Source organism: Lepisosteus oculatus, chromosome 25 (genome assembly GCF_040954835.1).
Source record: "Lepisosteus oculatus isolate fLepOcu1 chromosome 25, fLepOcu1.hap2, whole genome shotgun sequence".
Lineage (NCBI taxonomy): Eukaryota > Metazoa > Chordata > Actinopteri > Semionotiformes > Lepisosteidae > Lepisosteus > Lepisosteus oculatus.
The window spans coordinates 2,844,954-2,861,678 of NC_090720.1; the positions used below are offsets into that span (position 1 = coordinate 2,844,954).

General features: G+C 45.4%; 1 protein-coding gene across 3 annotated transcripts in view; it reads right to left on the reverse strand.

The window, feature by feature from the left end:
* mtor (mechanistic target of rapamycin kinase) overlaps nt 1-16,725 on the reverse strand; it is a 97,950-nt gene that overhangs the window by 75,444 nt on the left and 5,781 nt on the right. For 2 of the 3 annotated variants that reach the window (XM_015337039.2, XM_069183917.1), the window contains exons 9-21: nt 16,247-16,430; nt 15,508-15,636; nt 14,888-15,132; nt 14,328-14,543; nt 13,692-13,897; nt 13,272-13,394; nt 12,713-12,796; nt 12,407-12,517; nt 11,769-11,861; nt 7,884-8,018; nt 7,398-7,527; nt 3,899-4,149; nt 2,079-2,165 (exon numbers count right to left, since the gene is read on the reverse strand). In XM_015337039.2, coding sequence (XP_015192525.2) covers nt 2,079-2,165; nt 3,899-4,149; nt 7,398-7,527; nt 7,884-8,018; nt 11,769-11,861; nt 12,407-12,517; nt 12,713-12,796; nt 13,272-13,394; nt 13,692-13,897; nt 14,328-14,543; nt 14,888-15,132; nt 15,508-15,636; nt 16,247-16,430 — 1,994 coding nt within the window. The remainder of the gene's footprint in view (nt 1-2,078; nt 2,166-3,898; nt 4,150-7,397; nt 7,528-7,883; nt 8,019-11,768; nt 11,862-12,406; nt 12,518-12,712; nt 12,797-13,271; nt 13,395-13,691; nt 13,898-14,327; nt 14,544-14,887; nt 15,133-15,507; nt 15,637-16,246; nt 16,431-16,725) is intronic. The other variant, XM_006642082.3, reaches the window with a different exon arrangement.

Consider the following 16,725-nt stretch of genomic DNA (forward strand, 5'->3'; position numbering starts at 1 on the left):
AAAATGAGCATCAAGCAATGGACAACATCGGGGGCAGGAATGTCCTGGACCGCACAGGTCTCTGCATGTTTTCACTGTACCTCTTAACAACACCTCAGTTGGCTATGGGAATTGACAATGAATTAATCATTAACTCATTACTCAGCTCCCTCTAGCTCTTCAGGTGCTGCTACAGAGAAAAGAGCTAAAAGACCTGCAGACACTCCTGTCCCCTAAGACCAGGATTGGACAGTCTTAAACTAACATAAATACGACATAAAAACGTCTCTGGACCCCAGTGATTTCAGACACATCAAGACCGCAAAATCCTTCTTGATAGGAACTGCAAGGTAGGTAAAAGAGCAGATGGCTGCTGGAAAGTTATTTTTGCACTTCTCTATATACATGATGTTGTAATATAAGAAGACTCATGCACTGGAGAAGGAGATTAGCCTCATCTTGACTGCCATTTTGTATTTTCACTCGTGTTGTTAGCAAGACATTTCTTTTCTCCTCCAGCTTTCATACACAGAGACAGCAGAATGGAGCTTACTCAAGATGGAGATTCTGCAACTGTGGCAATCTGAATTCATTGGCTGAAGCCTAAGTGTTTGATACCCAAGACAACAACATCTCTATGGCTTGTATTAGTGACTTGGCTAACCCAGGTGTTGACGTATAATCTTGAAATAAGTCAGGCAGTACAATGCTGCCTTTATGACTAAATTTGATAACGCTCATCTACAGTAAGCAGCTGTTACAATAAAGGAAGTTCTCTCCCAGATGTTTCCCAGGGGTGAAGCTTTATTGGCTATTACACGACACCCCACCACATGGGCACATGCCAAAGCAGAAGAAGGGTCTTTTCCTCCTTTTCTGTTTCTTAAGCGTTAGTAGGACAAGGCTACCCAGATGCTACTTAAAATTCAATATTGATTTCACTGCATCAGCTCTTGGGGGTATTCTGTCATTGGCTACTGCACCAGGCCTTGCATTCCAACTCTGGGACCACTCAGTCTACCGAGAAGAGCAGCCAGTGCATTCTTCTGCGATGACAGTATCGAAACGTTATTCCCTTTTCAGTCTGAACACATTCGGGAGACAGTAAACAAAACAAAGGGTCCTTTGTTTGATTCCCACTCGGGCTCAGATACTGTTACGCTTGCATTTTTTATTATAAATCACTCTGCACTGAAACAGGAACAGTCAAACTCTTTCTTTTTTTCCCAGCGAGTCGGATGTTCCTGCCAAAGCGGGTTTAAAAAGCATCAAATAAATACTTTTCCATATTACCTTCAGAAAGAACTTTTGTTCAGGGCTGCTTATAAATAGAGGCCTTACTAATTACTGAGGGAAGTTGAACACTCAATTTTGTACATGAAAGAGCTACAGCATACAGACATATATGTTTTCGGATACGTCTTCCTTAGTACCTTATTTAAACATTTATAAAAAATGTATTCAAAACAATATACGTTTATTTAGACCTCCTGGGAAAGCTAAGGTTGGTGCTGGAAGAGGTGTTAATGGGACCAGTAGGTGCTCAACCCTGTGGTCTGTGTGGGTCCTAATGCACAGTATAGCGATGGGGACAGTGTACTGTAAAAAAGGCGCTGAACCTCCAGTTTGACCTGAAACCGAGTTGCTGATTCTCTCTGGTTATTGAAAACCCCGGAGTGCTTCTCAAAAAAAGTAGAGGTATTACCCTGGCGTCCAATTCAAAATTTCCCCCTGGCCTTTTCCAATCATGGCCTCCTCGTAATCCCCATCTCTGAACTGGCTTCGTCACTCTGCTCTCCTCCCCAGCTGGTGTGTGGAGAGTGTAGTGGCACCACACTGGTGGTGGTGGAGAAGTGTCCCCAATACCCTGGAAGCACTTTGAGTGGAGCGTCCAGAAAAGTGCTATGCAAGTGTAAGACTGTACTATTATTAATAATACTAATAATACAACTACTACTAGCATACTACTAAAAATAATAATAATGATTGTATACAAGCCACAACCATTTTTGCTGAAGCCAATACCCTCTCCTTATTGTTTGGAACCTTCTTATGTTCTTGCAAAAGAGATAAATTTTCATGAATTGAATGATACTCACTCTGATGAGGGTGAAGATGTCATCCATGTAGGGCCTGATGTGTATTTTCACAAAGCACACCAGCATTCCCAGTTGCTGGAACAAAAACTAAAAAGGAACAAAAAAAGTCACAAAAACATATTACTGTTCGGGTCAATGGCATGAACACCAACACAGGCTCCTCGTGGCCACAAAGCAGGACAGACAAAATGATACCATTCCACCTGGGGGTTACCCCAAGAAAAATAAAGAGACAGGACAAACTGCAGTTCTTCATAAATATACACAATGTACCTATACAGTAAGTGCACCGACAGGAAAAAAAAAACATTATTAGACAGGCAGTAAAAAGTCAGCCAGTCTTGCAGAAATTTGCACATGTGGTTTCAATCAAAATAATACAAGTGCTATTGGCTAAATCTATATCATAAACAGCAGGTTTATTGCCGGTATGAGTTCACAACAGTAAGAGCAACCTGTGACTGTGACTGTAATAAGGGAAAATAATTTTAATGCTTACATATAGAGAGAATAAATCTTGTTTCTTAAAACGGAAACACCCCAAATACAAAGACATTAAAAATAAGCTCAGGATGAAACTGCGACCAATTGGAAGTCTGAAATGCAGAGACCAATTTTAGGGTTCATAAATCAAACACATAACATTTAGCTCAACATAATCCCAGTCAGCAGTAGATAGTATTAAATCACAGAGTTTTGAATTGCCTAATGGTTACATTCTGTGTGTGAAGTAATTGCATACATTATACAATTAATATTTACGACTGTTTCCAAAATCTCTTATACCTTAATTGAAGTTAAGAAAATTACAAGGTCTTACTAAACTTGGCAGCAGGTTATGCCAACTCCAATTAGTTATAACCTATCTGCAGAAAGACGTATTGAGTCTAATCCCTTAAGATAAAACACCAGGTGCATGTAACAAGTAGGCATGAAATATCTTTTCAAAAGTGAATGATATAAGAAGTGGGACAGATGCAAACAAGCACCCAGACCTGCAGCCCTGAGAGGACTTGAACTCTTGAAGTCCAGGACCGCCTGACAATTTACTGCAAAACTGGGACTGTAACTCAGTCTAAAACTGGAAAAATAACTACTAAGTTACTACTCTGATGTTTTTATCATACGACCTAAATTTTGAATTATAAAAAAGGTGGCACAACAACTAACTAAACCAGATACATCCAGGGCACCAGATCAGATGGAGGACTGCATGAACAGTAGACATGTAACAGAATTAACAATTAGGGTTTTGCATCAGCGAGAAAAAAAGTGGAAAGGTGCTGCCTCAAAGCTCTTGGATCCTGGGTTCAAAACCGGACTGATTCTGTGTGGAGTTTGCATGTTCCCCTTTGTCAGCCTGGGGTTTCTTCAGGTGCACTGATTTTCTCCCACTTCCCCATGACATGCAGGCTAGGCTGACAGGTGTCTAGAAACTGTTCCTCTGTGGATGTGTGAGCAGGCCCTACGCTGGTCTGACGTCTCTTCCAGAGTGTAATCTGGCCTTGCTCCCTACTCTTGCCAGTACGGCACATAGCTGCCGGGCCACACACCAGGAATAGGCAGCTGTCTGGTACCAGACGGCCAGATGGATCTATGTATACTGTTTCAGAAAACACTTCTGTGGTAACCTTAACCTTCACCATGGATCTTTCATTTTCATCTTCAAAGCACATCAGAATCTGTGCCAATGAACTTTCTCAACTCGCTGGCTGGGCGGATTTAAATGGGCGCTTTAGGAAGAGCCCATATTTTTGTTCCCATGTGGTCTGATCAGGGTGGCGGGTGAAATGTGTATTTAACCCAGTGTGAGACCCTACCTCTCTGATGTTGGCGTCACAGACGCGGATGACGTTGAGGAAGGTTGGCATGACCTGGGGCAGGAACTGCACGCACTTCAGCCCCAGAGACTTGAAGATGAAGGTGACGGCCTGCACGACCATGGTGTGGTGATTGGACAGGGACGGGTCCCGCAGAATGCGCATCAGCGTCACTATGGCAACGGCTGGGTAGAACTCGTCCAGGGGCAGGTTCCCCATGTTGACGAGCATCTCGCTGGTGCTGTAGTCGGCTGAAAGACAGAGCGCATGACTCGAGCCCATGGTCTGGCCGCTCAGGCCTGGCTTTCAAGAGTCTCACTGAGGGCTTTCATTCAATTCACTTCAAGCTTTATCATCTCCTGGGGGACATTTGTTTTAGGGCAGAAACCAACACGACAAACGTCACCAGCAAAGACTACAGTGCAATAGTGCTTTAGGAGTTATTTTTACATTGCATACTGATAGTGAGACTGCAGAGGGGGTGTAATATTTCCTGAGTCTAGTACTGTTACACCTGGGGACACAGAGCCATCTCCCAGTGTAAATACTCCCAATGTAAGGGGGTGTGTCACACACTTGATAATGCTCTTGGCCTTCTTAACCACACTCTGTTTGTAAAAGGTATTTAGGCTTCTCTAATGTGCTCCAGTGATTTGCTGCGGACCTTCACCAATTTTACCAATACCAAGCAACCGATGTCACTACCTAATGACAGCCACAAGAATTCCTACTGCCTTAGAAAGCAGTAGCCTTCCATTTCACAGCTAAGTTAATCAATTCATGCTTTTTTAATTTCTGAAAAGAAATTTGGAACAAAAGACAGCTGTTAAGAAGAAACTGAAACTGATTGCTGATATTAAACACATTTGCCTAGGGATTGTTGACTACATTTTCAAATAATAAAAAGTCAACAGAGGAATACTAGACTGCTATGAAATATATTCATTTAAAGGAATTCATGAAGTAAAAACATCAGTTCCAAACATGTGCAACTAGCTCATTAGGGAAACTTCACAGTATTAACTTAAATTACCATGGATTGCACACTGTGGACCGATTTGATTTCTAGCCTGCACCAAAGCTCTGTGTGCCAGAAACAGCCTCTTAACGGGAGGAATTACAGTGACGAGCAGAGCTCTGGCTCTGTAAAGGGGCGATCCGTTTTCGAGTGGTTTCACAACACGAGACCTCGAGCACGTGTAATGTCTCAGGCATCACATCCAGGACCACGAAGCCCTTTCTTTCAAGATATTGGGGTGTGGGTGCCGAGTCCCCCGAGGTGTGAAGAACGCCTGCAGTCTTTTGTGCTCCCTGAATAAACCTTCACAGCGTCCAGCTCCTACAGTTGGACTCCCAGCTTAACACCGGTAGAACTGCTGCCTTCTTCCCCTTTGCCCTTATACTGTACCTTTAGCAGCTGCTGATTGACCAGGCCTGTCTTTTTCAGACAGACTTCCCCTCCCTGCCCTCTACACTTTGCTCTACTACTCCCTAATTAGATTTGACATCACAAAGGCCGAAACGCCCAAGACAACAAGGCAGCCCTGGGGACTACACAGGTCACACAGCTCATCCTGCAGACACCAAGGACGGCGAGCCAGAGCACCAATGGATGCACTGGAAACTGGAAATGTTCGGGAAGAAAGCAATCTCATCTGCGAGGGCAGCCAGTCTGCACTGGTGGTCCAGTGGTAAACCGCGACCCTTTTGGCAGCGTGATGTTACACAGAATGTGCTATAATAAGCGTTTTGGTTAAAGCAGCCATATGTCGACTGTCTTCAGAACAAAAATATTACTGTAGGCTAAGCAAGGGATAAAATGACCGTGGAGACAGGTAACTGTAAAAATAAATAACGTCAAATGAGAATGTTTCGAGTCACTGACATCAGAAGCATTTTAGAATTAAGTCCTTAAGGCCATATTCAGGGCCTTAGGCAACCTAATCTGAGATATTTATTATAGATTCACTTTTCAAAATTAATGTAGACCATGTACAAGGTGTCACAGGCCCATTATTCAGAGTTTTCGGAAACGTTTACTCAATACATTACGAAAAAGCAGAGTGAAGTATAGTAAAGCACAGGAAGGTAAAGGATACAATCTGGTGGAAACAGTGACGAACAAACAGGCCAGACGGGCTGAATGACCTCCTCTTATCCAATTACTCTGGACAGACAACTATACTCATAAACACTCAAAAAACTCAATAAAGTCACGATAAAAAATGGAAACAAAAACATAGTCTGTGGCTTCAAAACCTTCCACTACCGGTTCATCCTCAGCGCCCCCCGCCCCCACTGTAGGCGAAGTGCTTTTTAATTCAGTTTCAATTGAATTTGGGATAGTTAGTCCACTGTTCTCTCTGGCCTGGGATGCCACCAGTTCCAGACCACATTCCCTCAGACTCTCAGCAACGATCAGAAGCACCAGGCAGCTTAGTGGGTAGGTAACCAGCTGTGCAGCAGGGATACACACGAGACAGGAGACCCCTGCGCATCACAGAGAATACAGTGTCCTATATTAAAACTCGCAGGAGAGCCAGCAGGTCAGGAACAACAGTCTACAAAACTGCTGAGAGCGATTGCATTACCCAGAGGCCCTGAGCTCGCTGTCCCTGTAACCAGACACCTGAACGAAGAGATTTGTTTTGGCCTCCTTGCTCCTCTTTATGGAGCGATGCTGCTAAAGCCATTATCCCTCCATCCCTCACACGCGGAAGGTGAGCAAGTGCATGGGCTGTATCTGGAGCCGCCAGGGCCTCAGGCCGTTCCGATCAGATCAAGGGGGCCGAAACACGTCCGGTTCACCCCGATTTTTACCTTCCGGCAGCCCCCACCCTTTAAGTCTTAATGACACACCCCATCCTCAATGAAAGCCGAATGTCAGATTGATTTAGTGCAGAATATTACACTCCAGCTAACCTCAACACAAAAACACACAAAAGGATCTTGCTGTAACGTGCTACAGGAATGTACATATTATATCCTGCAATCATGATTAATTACGGCTAGAAAAATAGCAATATGCACCACGGCTGTTGACAACGAAGGTGCTGTTTTAAGGCCTCCATACAGCGAGGAAAAAAGCCTAATTATAAGTTTCACTGCAAACAGGAATGGTTTATGTTTGCCAAAGCACGTTAATGGGTTTAAATCCGAAAACAAACTTTGTAACATGGACAGTTTCTTTGATTTCCACTGTTCAGGGCCGTGTGAGAAACGAGCCGACGCAGCAGGTGCCAAGTGCGTGACTTTTACAAGGTTAACTTACCTTGGAAATCCGGGTTGCATGGAGCCCCCCCAGCCTCAAGGAAAAATACTTACAGTCAGAACCTCGAGTTCACTTTGTCTCGACCTGAAACCTCAGCGGTTTGAGTGCTTCTGCATGTGTAAACAGCTCCATTATTCTACACTCCACTGGATCCGGGTCCTAACGACAGAGAAGCATCCCTAGCTGCGCACCAAGGTGATCGTTAAGCGTTTCCCCAAGAATGCATACCGGAATCCTGGCTAGACTTGGATTCGGAGAGGCTGACCGCCGAGGCGTCCCTGGACTGATCAATCATCCCGATGTTCACCTTGTGCTTGTAGGGATCCAGGGCTCCAAGGAGACCGAGGACCCGTATGGCCTGTGGAAACAGCAGAGCCAATCCGTCACGAAGGGCGAAGAAGAAGAAACTGCAGGACATTGGAAGCCAAGCCACACATCTCCCATTAGAAATCCATCAATACATCCCATTACCACATTTGCCACTAACGGTTTATTAGTCACTGGCGTAACTAGAAAAAACAGTGCAATGCCCTGGTAGAATATTTCAGGGAGGTCCTATCCGTTTCTTTAAAAAAATGTGAATGAGTCTAGAGCTGAACTAGACGTTTTCTTATTCCAATCTGGAATGTCAAACGAAAGCATGGATACCCTTACAGATAATGGCAGTAGACTGCAACAGGTTATTTTAGGACCCGAATCTACCGAGATCAGTACCTCTCTCCTGATACCCTGGTTTTGCTCGGTCTTCAGGAAGTTGAGTAGCACCTCCAGCAGCGAGGGGTATTTGCGATAGGGCTCCACCACGTATCCAGTGCTAGCCACCTGCTGCCCTAGTGTCCACAGCGCCACCTGCAGGGCAAGAGCACATACAGGTCACAGTGAAGAGCTGTGCACAGACTCAGGACCGCCCTCTGCCACCAGTCTGGGAAGGCGCCAAGACCAAAGACTGTGAGAAATACTATTCTCAAGGAATAAAACAGGAAAAATATAAAAAGGATTTTTTTTAAATGCTATGTAGTTGTGTCAGGTTCTGCAGTTAGATTATCCCTGTAATGTACTAATATGCTGAATGGTATGCTTTTGCAACTTAAGTTCAAGTTTTTCAGCACAGACATATATACCAAATTATCAATGTTCTAACAAACAAAAAAATGGCACGGGAAGGACTTGGCAAAAATGCACCGATCACGTGATTCTAATTTAAAGTAGGTGCTTCATGTTAAAGTAATAGTATAATCCTGATATAGCAATTCTCTCTACACAACAGTACTGAGTTTGTTAAAAGCCTTGCTATTTGAAATGGTCCAACTTTTTTCCAGACTCTGCAATCTGCAAAATGCAAAAACAGCATTAACAAAACCCTTTACATTGTAATCAAGTAGAAAAAGACTTACATCACTGGCAAAGTAATGCTTCATGTTATACTCAAGATGTCAAGAGTAATTTGGAAAAAAATGCTTTGTGTAGAATCAAAGAACATTTAATGCGATGAAATTAAAATAAATCACTCTAATATACAAAAAGGTAAACTGCCAGTGAAGCATGAGATTAAGGGATTACATCATCTTTGTCCTTGGAAGAAGGCAAGGGCATCAGACTCTGAAACAATCGGCGAGTTGTTAATGAAACGCAAAATGAAATTATTATTAACCCAAATCAATAAAAAAACACTCAGCACATAATTTCGTTTGGGAATCACGTACTCCAAAGAATTCACAAGATTAAAAATATATCAGCCACATGTTAAGGAGAGCAGGATGCTTCACCAGTCTCCACACTGTTATGCATTAATAATCTGCAGCTCAGGGTGATCAATAGTCTGGATTTCAGGATGATCAACATTCTGGTGCTTAGGGTGATCAATAGTGCGGAGTTTAGGATGATCAATATTCTGGAGCTCAGAGTGATCAATTGTCTGGAATTCAGGATGATCAATATTCTGGAGCTCAGAGTGATCAATAGTCTGGAGTTCAGGATGATCAATATTCTACAGCTCTAAAAGGCACCTCAGGCACCTCTAAGATATATAACACATTTTATTCATCACAATACTTTATTACACAATCAATCTGCACCTCTACCCTGGACAACACCAGCCATAGCCAGACTGGGCCTCAGTCAGCACTGCCACATTACAATACACCTGCCATAGGTGTCCACTAAACAAACACCAGCACTGCTGGCTGGGAAAACTGGAGACTAACGAGAAAATACAACTGCACCTTTTTATACAAACAGGTAACTTTTTTATCAGGAGAATAGAAAAAAACTAGGTCACTGATTTTAATGTAAAATGAATTACTAACAAAACATCACCATCATTTTAAATGTGAAATGTAAAACCCTTCAAACAGTTTCTTTCCAAATCTCTAAAATGAGAGCATCATTTGAAATAGACAGCCTTTGTCAATGTCAATGTCAATTGCAAGATAAGACCACCTGGTATATCATTCTTTTTATTTTCAATAATGTTAAAAAATGTTCAACAGGCCGAATGAACTAACTTATCATAAGTAATCTGTTTATGATCTTTGGTACCAAAGCTGGTACACCGATGGCTGCTATTGAGATAATTTGGTTACATTTTTAAGCCCAGCATATATCTAACAACAAAATTACACCAGATCAGGTCACATAAGCTAGTGCAGAATGTCAAACGATAAAACTAAATTTTATTTTCAAGAATGCCCTAGTCAGAATTTATACAAAATGAAAGAAAAAATGTAAAAAGTTATTTTTGTTTAATGTTTGCGAGAACTTCAGAAGGTAAACTGGATCAGTTTTTGCACATATTTAAGGAATTAATTTATAGCCATGCATATCTCAGAACACACACAACAGCCCTTGCTTCCACAAACTTCCACAATCCAAGGTAAATAAAACTAGGTATGAAGCCTGTCACTCCTGTAATAAAACATTTCTCTGCTGCCACACGCATAATGGGGCAAAAACGTCATTTTGCTTGGATTGTCAATTGTGGTTTGTTATTGATTCTGGATCTGATGCATGAACTTGAAAAGGTGTTAGATCTCCTCTGGCAACAAACATGTCAGCCTCTGTCTGAACTGATGCTGGCTGGCATCACACATAGAAGAAATCTGGAAATAGCAGTACTCACACCATTTAACCAACACTTTCACAGTAAACACCACACTCTGAATAATAATAAAACAATAATAATTCCTTACACTTATATAGCGCTTTTCTGGACACTCCACTCAAAGGCTCACACTGCTGGGATTCAGTGGGCTGCCAGTTGAGCTGCAGGGTGATATGGCTGCTGGCCTAAATGTCAGTTACCTCTGTTTAAATAGGTCATGTAGTGAAGTTTTCAAACAACCCCTGGGAAACTTAATCTTCATCCTAACACCCCCAAAATTGTCCTCATCTCCCCCGTTTAGCCTGACCGCATCTTGACTGACCCATTTACAGTTGCTCTCCCAAAAGCCAGGAGTCAGCTCAAGACGCCGAGAGCTAACTCACATTGAGTTTACGACCGAGGTGATTACTAAAGCAGGATAAAATAATAACATCAGTAATGGGAAAGCAATGAGAACCTGTGGAGACACAGATGAAGACATTCCTCCTCCTAGGTCACCAGTAAGTCACCTCCAGATCAGTTTCGCTCCTGTGACTTGAACTTGGCTTTGGAGACTCAAGAATTACAACATCCGAAGGGCTGTATTTTCTCCCCCTTTTTAATGACGCCTCTTATTGCTTCTGGCTGTGGGGTAATGCGGAGTCCATAAATATCGCAAGGATTTAAACTGCTTATTCCTACACTGGCTCCCACTACGAATCAGAAAGCATTAGTGAATGTTTCTCAAACTTAAACATTCTAGAGACCATGTCTGGCTGGCCTCTGCTTGTGTGTGAGGTTGCCTTGATTGTGGGGATTCTCAAGTTTCAATTTTGCCCAGATGCCTGGTGAGACCAAGCAATGAGTTACCAATGAATTCCTTGTGTTTATTTAGCTCTTTCTTCCCAAAGCACTTCACAGGTAGGACAGGATCCACCCGGAATACGCACGGGAGCTGTGGAACAGCAGCCCTGTTCCACCACAGACCAGATGAAGAAGTGAGAAACCAACTGAGTTACAGGGAAACCACTATTCTTTCAAAAAGTGCCAGTTCAACTTAAACACTTTAAGCTTCTTTTTGTTTTTTGTTTTAAATGAATTAACATTTGACATACTATCTAATATGGTGATGAATCTTAAACAGTATGCTGTCATCCTTGTGACCCATTCACAAAACCCTGAGGTTACCCCAACAGTCTGTCAAGAGTCTGCATGCCTTTCTCGGGTGTCCACTTTCAGTGCCTGAAATAACCAGGATCCTATTCTGTACCCATCTTGCCCACAGTTCCACACTGTACCTGTCTTACCCAGAATCCTGTTTTGTACCCATCTTACCCATAGTTCCACACTGCACCTCATACCCAGAATCCTGTTCTGTACCCGTCTTACCCACAGTTCCACACTGCACCTGTCTTACCCAGGACCCTACCCTGTATCTGTCTTACCCAGAGTGCTGCACTTTTCCTATCTTACCCAGAATCCTGTGTTGTATCGGTCAGACCCTGTGTCCCATCACGTACCTGTCTCTTGGCGAGGGAGGAGGAGTCCTGCAACATGTCCATGATGATGGGGAAAAGCTCGTCCATCCACTTCCTCATCTCCAGACCGCTGACCTGTAGTACAGCCCAGTGAGACCACAGACCTGGTGCAGGCGGCCACTTCAACTAACTCTTAACTGCTGGAGAACTATCACAAGGAATGAGGCTTCACTGAAATTTGCCTCTAAAATGAGCAAATAAATCCCTAAATTCTATGGTTTGGGAAAGGGTGGAGCTAACAGAAATGTAAGACTTATCCTCCAAATCATATTTATTGCTCGAAAGATTCAAAATATTCAGTACCAGCATTACAAAGATGTGCATTCCACTCCTGTGAGCAACTCTATCAAACCTCAGCCTCTTTCTCCATTGATCACCTCAAGGAAGCACCGCTGGATCGAGCAGTGTCTACGGTTTCCTTCCTGCATACCTTCTCCCAATCTGCAAAATGGAGCTGTCTATGACCGCTTTAAGAGAATAGTTTGCCCATTTCACAATAATATTGTCAAGCAATAGCGGATATATTTTAGATGTACAGTTCTAATGTATTTCTTAATAACGGGCTTTGTGCGTCTCCTCTGTTTTCAGCAAACGAGCCTTAACCTCTATGGTCTCTTCACCTTGGTATGGACTCTCCCTATGCTGGCATCCCCTGAGCTGCACCTCCTGTGTAGGGCTAGCTTTCTCCTAACCCTGCCTGCCTCCCCTCTCTCAGCCGCGCAGCAGTTCACCTGCAACAGCAAGGGGGTTAGAATGCTGCAGCACCCTCAACACGCAGGACACGCTTTGCCGATGCAGCCGTGAGCCTCGGGCACCATCGGGTGTGGCATGACACACGCACAGGACACTCCCTGAGCCCCGAGCTGCACAGCTCCCTGCATGCCCGTCTGACTGGCTGATTCGCCACTAGCTCCGCACGGCCATACCTGAGCCAGCTCTCCAATGGTGGCAAGGACGCTGATGACCACCCCCGGGTTGGGATCGGGGTCTTTCAGCTTCAGGATGAGGGCCTGCAACAACATTAAGCCGAGACGAGTCAACACCAGGGACACCTGCGTGAGTCCAGAGGATAACATGTACCAGCCCACAGACGATCCTAGACAAGGAAAAGGAACGTTTTTCTTCCCTTCTGCTTTTCCAAATTTTCAAACCAAAACTCAGATGTGTGAACGACCCTTCAATTTCCTTTTTGCATTTTCAAACTAGCCATAAAAAAATCAGAGCCCATTTGTGCTCTGTGAGTTTTTATTACATGACACAAGGCCACATATAAGGGCGACTATCCTCTTATTCTGTCCATTTAGCACCTCTTTTTAAACTTTTCAACGAAGTAGAAAAACAAATTGAATTAAGCACTCGAGCACTCAGGTGGAACGATCCTGTGGACAGAAGTAGCACCTTGTTATCCCACGCAGGTATAGAAGATAAGAAGGTCACAGTGTGTCAAGACATTCATGGCAAAAAGCCTTCCTTCAGCAGGGGTACCTTGAGGATGGGCTCCATGTAGGGGCGTATGAGTCGTGGCGCATTGGACACCAGGTGACCCAACATGCGGGCGCTCTGCTCCTTGTTTCTGCCCACCCCACTGTGCTCCAGCTCTGTCAGTATCTGTGGAAACAGATCCTCGTTAACCTTAAAGTGAGCTTCAATGAAGCAACAATCTCAAATGGAAATACAAGACTGCCATCTGGTGGTGGTCTACAAAATTCCACACATACTGCTAGCTGTGCTAGAAAAACACAGACGACTGAGCAAAATGTCAAATGATTTTCACTCTCATCACAAGACAATCCTGCACTAGAACAGAATAAAAGGTGGTGTTTGACTGTTTCCATTATTCATCCTCACCAAAGCTTAAGCTAAAAATAAAAAGCGAAAGTTCGAGGCGGCGTTTCGCCTCGGTACCTGGATGAGCATCTTGCGCAGGAAAGGCATGACGAAGGCGGGGTTCATGCTGGAGAGCCGGCCGATGGTGCAGATGGCCAGCTCCCGGATCTCGAAGACCTCGTCGTTCAGGGCCACGAAGAGGGCCTGCAGGTTCTCCGCCTGGGCCAGGTGCGCGTCGAAGCGCTCGTCCAGGGAGGCCAGCACGCAGTAGCGGATGTCGGGGTCTGGGCCGGCGGGAGCAGAAACACAAGGGGGGATTTGGGGGAAACAAGAAGGCATGTTACAGAAAAGACAGCGCAGGCGATTTGTCCTTCCAAGCAAGCCTCAAACACGCCGCTTGTACTCTGCATCATGGCCACCCAAGCACTAAACGCCTAGATGTGAAATGTATTACTAGACGGCTTGAAGACATCATGGCTGTCTGTGAGGAGTCAGCATGGTCCCTGTGTTTACTTGGATTTTTTTATTGCATTACAAATAACACCTTTAACAATGTGTTTAACAAGGTTAATTTAACAATTAACAATCTTAAACTACAATTCAGATTCTTTCCAGGTGACCGCCTGGGCTTGCCCCATCTCTCCACACCAGCCCGCCGATCATCACAGCCGGGCGGTATGGGTCTGGCCACGGCGAGGCGGCGTCGGGCCTCACCGGGGTCAGTGATCCCCACGACCAGCAGCTTGCTGAGCACGTCGGCCACCACCTGCACGGCCGTCTGGCTGACGATGTGGCCGTGGCCGCCGATCAGGTGGATGGAAGGCGTGAGCAGGCGGGAGCAGGTGCGCGCAGCCTCCATGCGGATCTCCTTGTGCTCGCTGTTCAGGAAGTGGTCGGCACAGTGCCTCACGAACTGGGTCAGCGAGTGCCCTGAAGGGGTGGGGGGGGGATTGGGGGGGCAGAGAGACAGCAGGATCACTTCGAGCAACCAGGTGAAATGGACATCAGACTGCAGGAACCGTAGGAAATCTGAAAAGTAGTCCTACGGGAATTTCAATCCACTTCAAACCTGTGTTAACGTTTTGATTAAAGTAAAAACCAAAACAGAAAAACTCTTAAGGCTCCACAAACAAAGCTATTGATAAATGAAAGGTTTTTAAAACAGAGACACTTTTATGAATGGCACACAGCTATAACAATCCTCCATGACCAATGTGAGCCTTTCTGCAGACTCCAGCTGGGTGCTGTTTCTCCCACACTCCCAGCGCTCTCACCTTCGAACTCGAAGCTGCCCAGGGTGCGCAGGGCCAGGGTGATGCTGCCCACGTCGCTGGCCTCCGGGATGTTCGTGAGGCTGGGCGACGCCAGCTGGTGCGCCAGGCCCTTGGGCATGCCGGGGTGGCGCAGAGGCTTGTGCATGAGGACCAGGGAGAGCATCTTCAGGAGCCCGTCCTGGATGTCCTTCTTCAGCTGGGGGATCTGGCGGCTCAGGTCGTACAGCACTGCAGTCAGGGCGGGGCTGCAAGACACACACGGCACTCAGGACGCCGCGGTCCACACTCAAGGACTTCCTCCGAAAGTCAAAAATGTCACCCTTCGTAATACACAACTTCTTCTTCCCCGAGAAAGAAAATTGCAAGCTTATCTTTTCCATTAGATTGCTGGTCAGCTTTACATTGGAGATCTCTCTACCCCAGGCATTTTACTTTTTTACTAAGTTGAGTTCAGATTGTTACACTCATTCAGAAAAAATAAAATATTCAATCAATCCATCTGGGCTACGCGGGCAAAGGTGGAAGCACCAGCTTCAAAAACCAGGCCCTGGGTTTCCCACTGTTGCGGATCTGCACACTCCCCAGGCCAGGGACAGCTGTGGAAGAGGAGCAGTGCTCACCTCAGGCCCACCGCCAGCATGGGCTCCAGCAGCTCCTTGATGTCCTGCTGGATGCTGGGCCCCATGGCGCGAGACAGCATGCTGATGCAGGTGAACACGGTGGCGTCCACCTGCACGGTCTTCTGTCTCCTGGGGGGAAGGGAACTCGTCTCAGCATGGCATTTCTCCTCTGACGGCCCTGTCCACCCGCCGCCCACACTTCCGCAGCTGCTGCTCTAATATTTCCTATTTCAAAAAGCCCCTGAAACCTCTCCGCGCACCTCAAATGAACAAAACCTACCGCGTATAAAATGTCTTAACTGATTGCTAATTAATGCAAGGCAAGCGGTTAATTTAATTGATTAAAAGTGTGTCTCAGGCACCAAACAGCAGCTCAGACCAGCAGGCAAAGCGCTCCTGAGGTTCCTCTTCTGCAAGATCTCCGAACCACACTGAACTGCAACGGCAACGAAACGACTTTCTCAATCAAGGGCTACTTCGCTTCGCGACAGAACAACATACACCTGTAAATGCAGATCTGAACACTTAAGATCCTCAGGATTGTACTAATGAATAAGGTGTAGACGCCTTTCTCTTGGCATTTGACATAAAGAAAGTCTGCTGGAAGCCGCAGATTCTAAATGGAACACAGCCCTATTGTCTGCACTCTGTTGCTGAAGGATGGAATGAACTTTTCTGCCCAGAGCTCTCTGACAGCCTGGCCTAGCCCTGCAGGTGCCGAAGGCCCTACGATACCTACTTGTGTGCAAAGTCCTTGGGCGGAAGGGCAGCCTTGATGATCTCCAGGATCTTGCCGAGGTGGGGCTGGATCTCAGTCCTCACAGCCACCACCAGGAGGCCCATGGCCTGGAAGGCCGCTGTTCGCTCCTTTTCCTTTTTCAGGCATCCTAGCAGGTGGCCCATGGTGTCCAGCAAATAGTGATCTGAGAATCGCCAGTGGGAACCAGCAGAGGCGAGAGGACGTCAGTGAAACACTCAAGAATACTCAAGAAGAGGCAATTGTTACAGACTGAGAAACAGCAAGGAGTTCGGAAGGAAGGAAGCGCAGTGCTTGGGAACCACAAGGCCTTGTGGCTCCACGTCGCCCTGATCTACTCAAACTGAGTAAATTACTTTATTTAACAGACAAAAAAAGCCATTGTTCCATGATCCCTGGGGGCACTGAGTATTAAAAAGGCACCTGCAGATACGGTCATGCATGCCTGTCCAGAGTGCTTC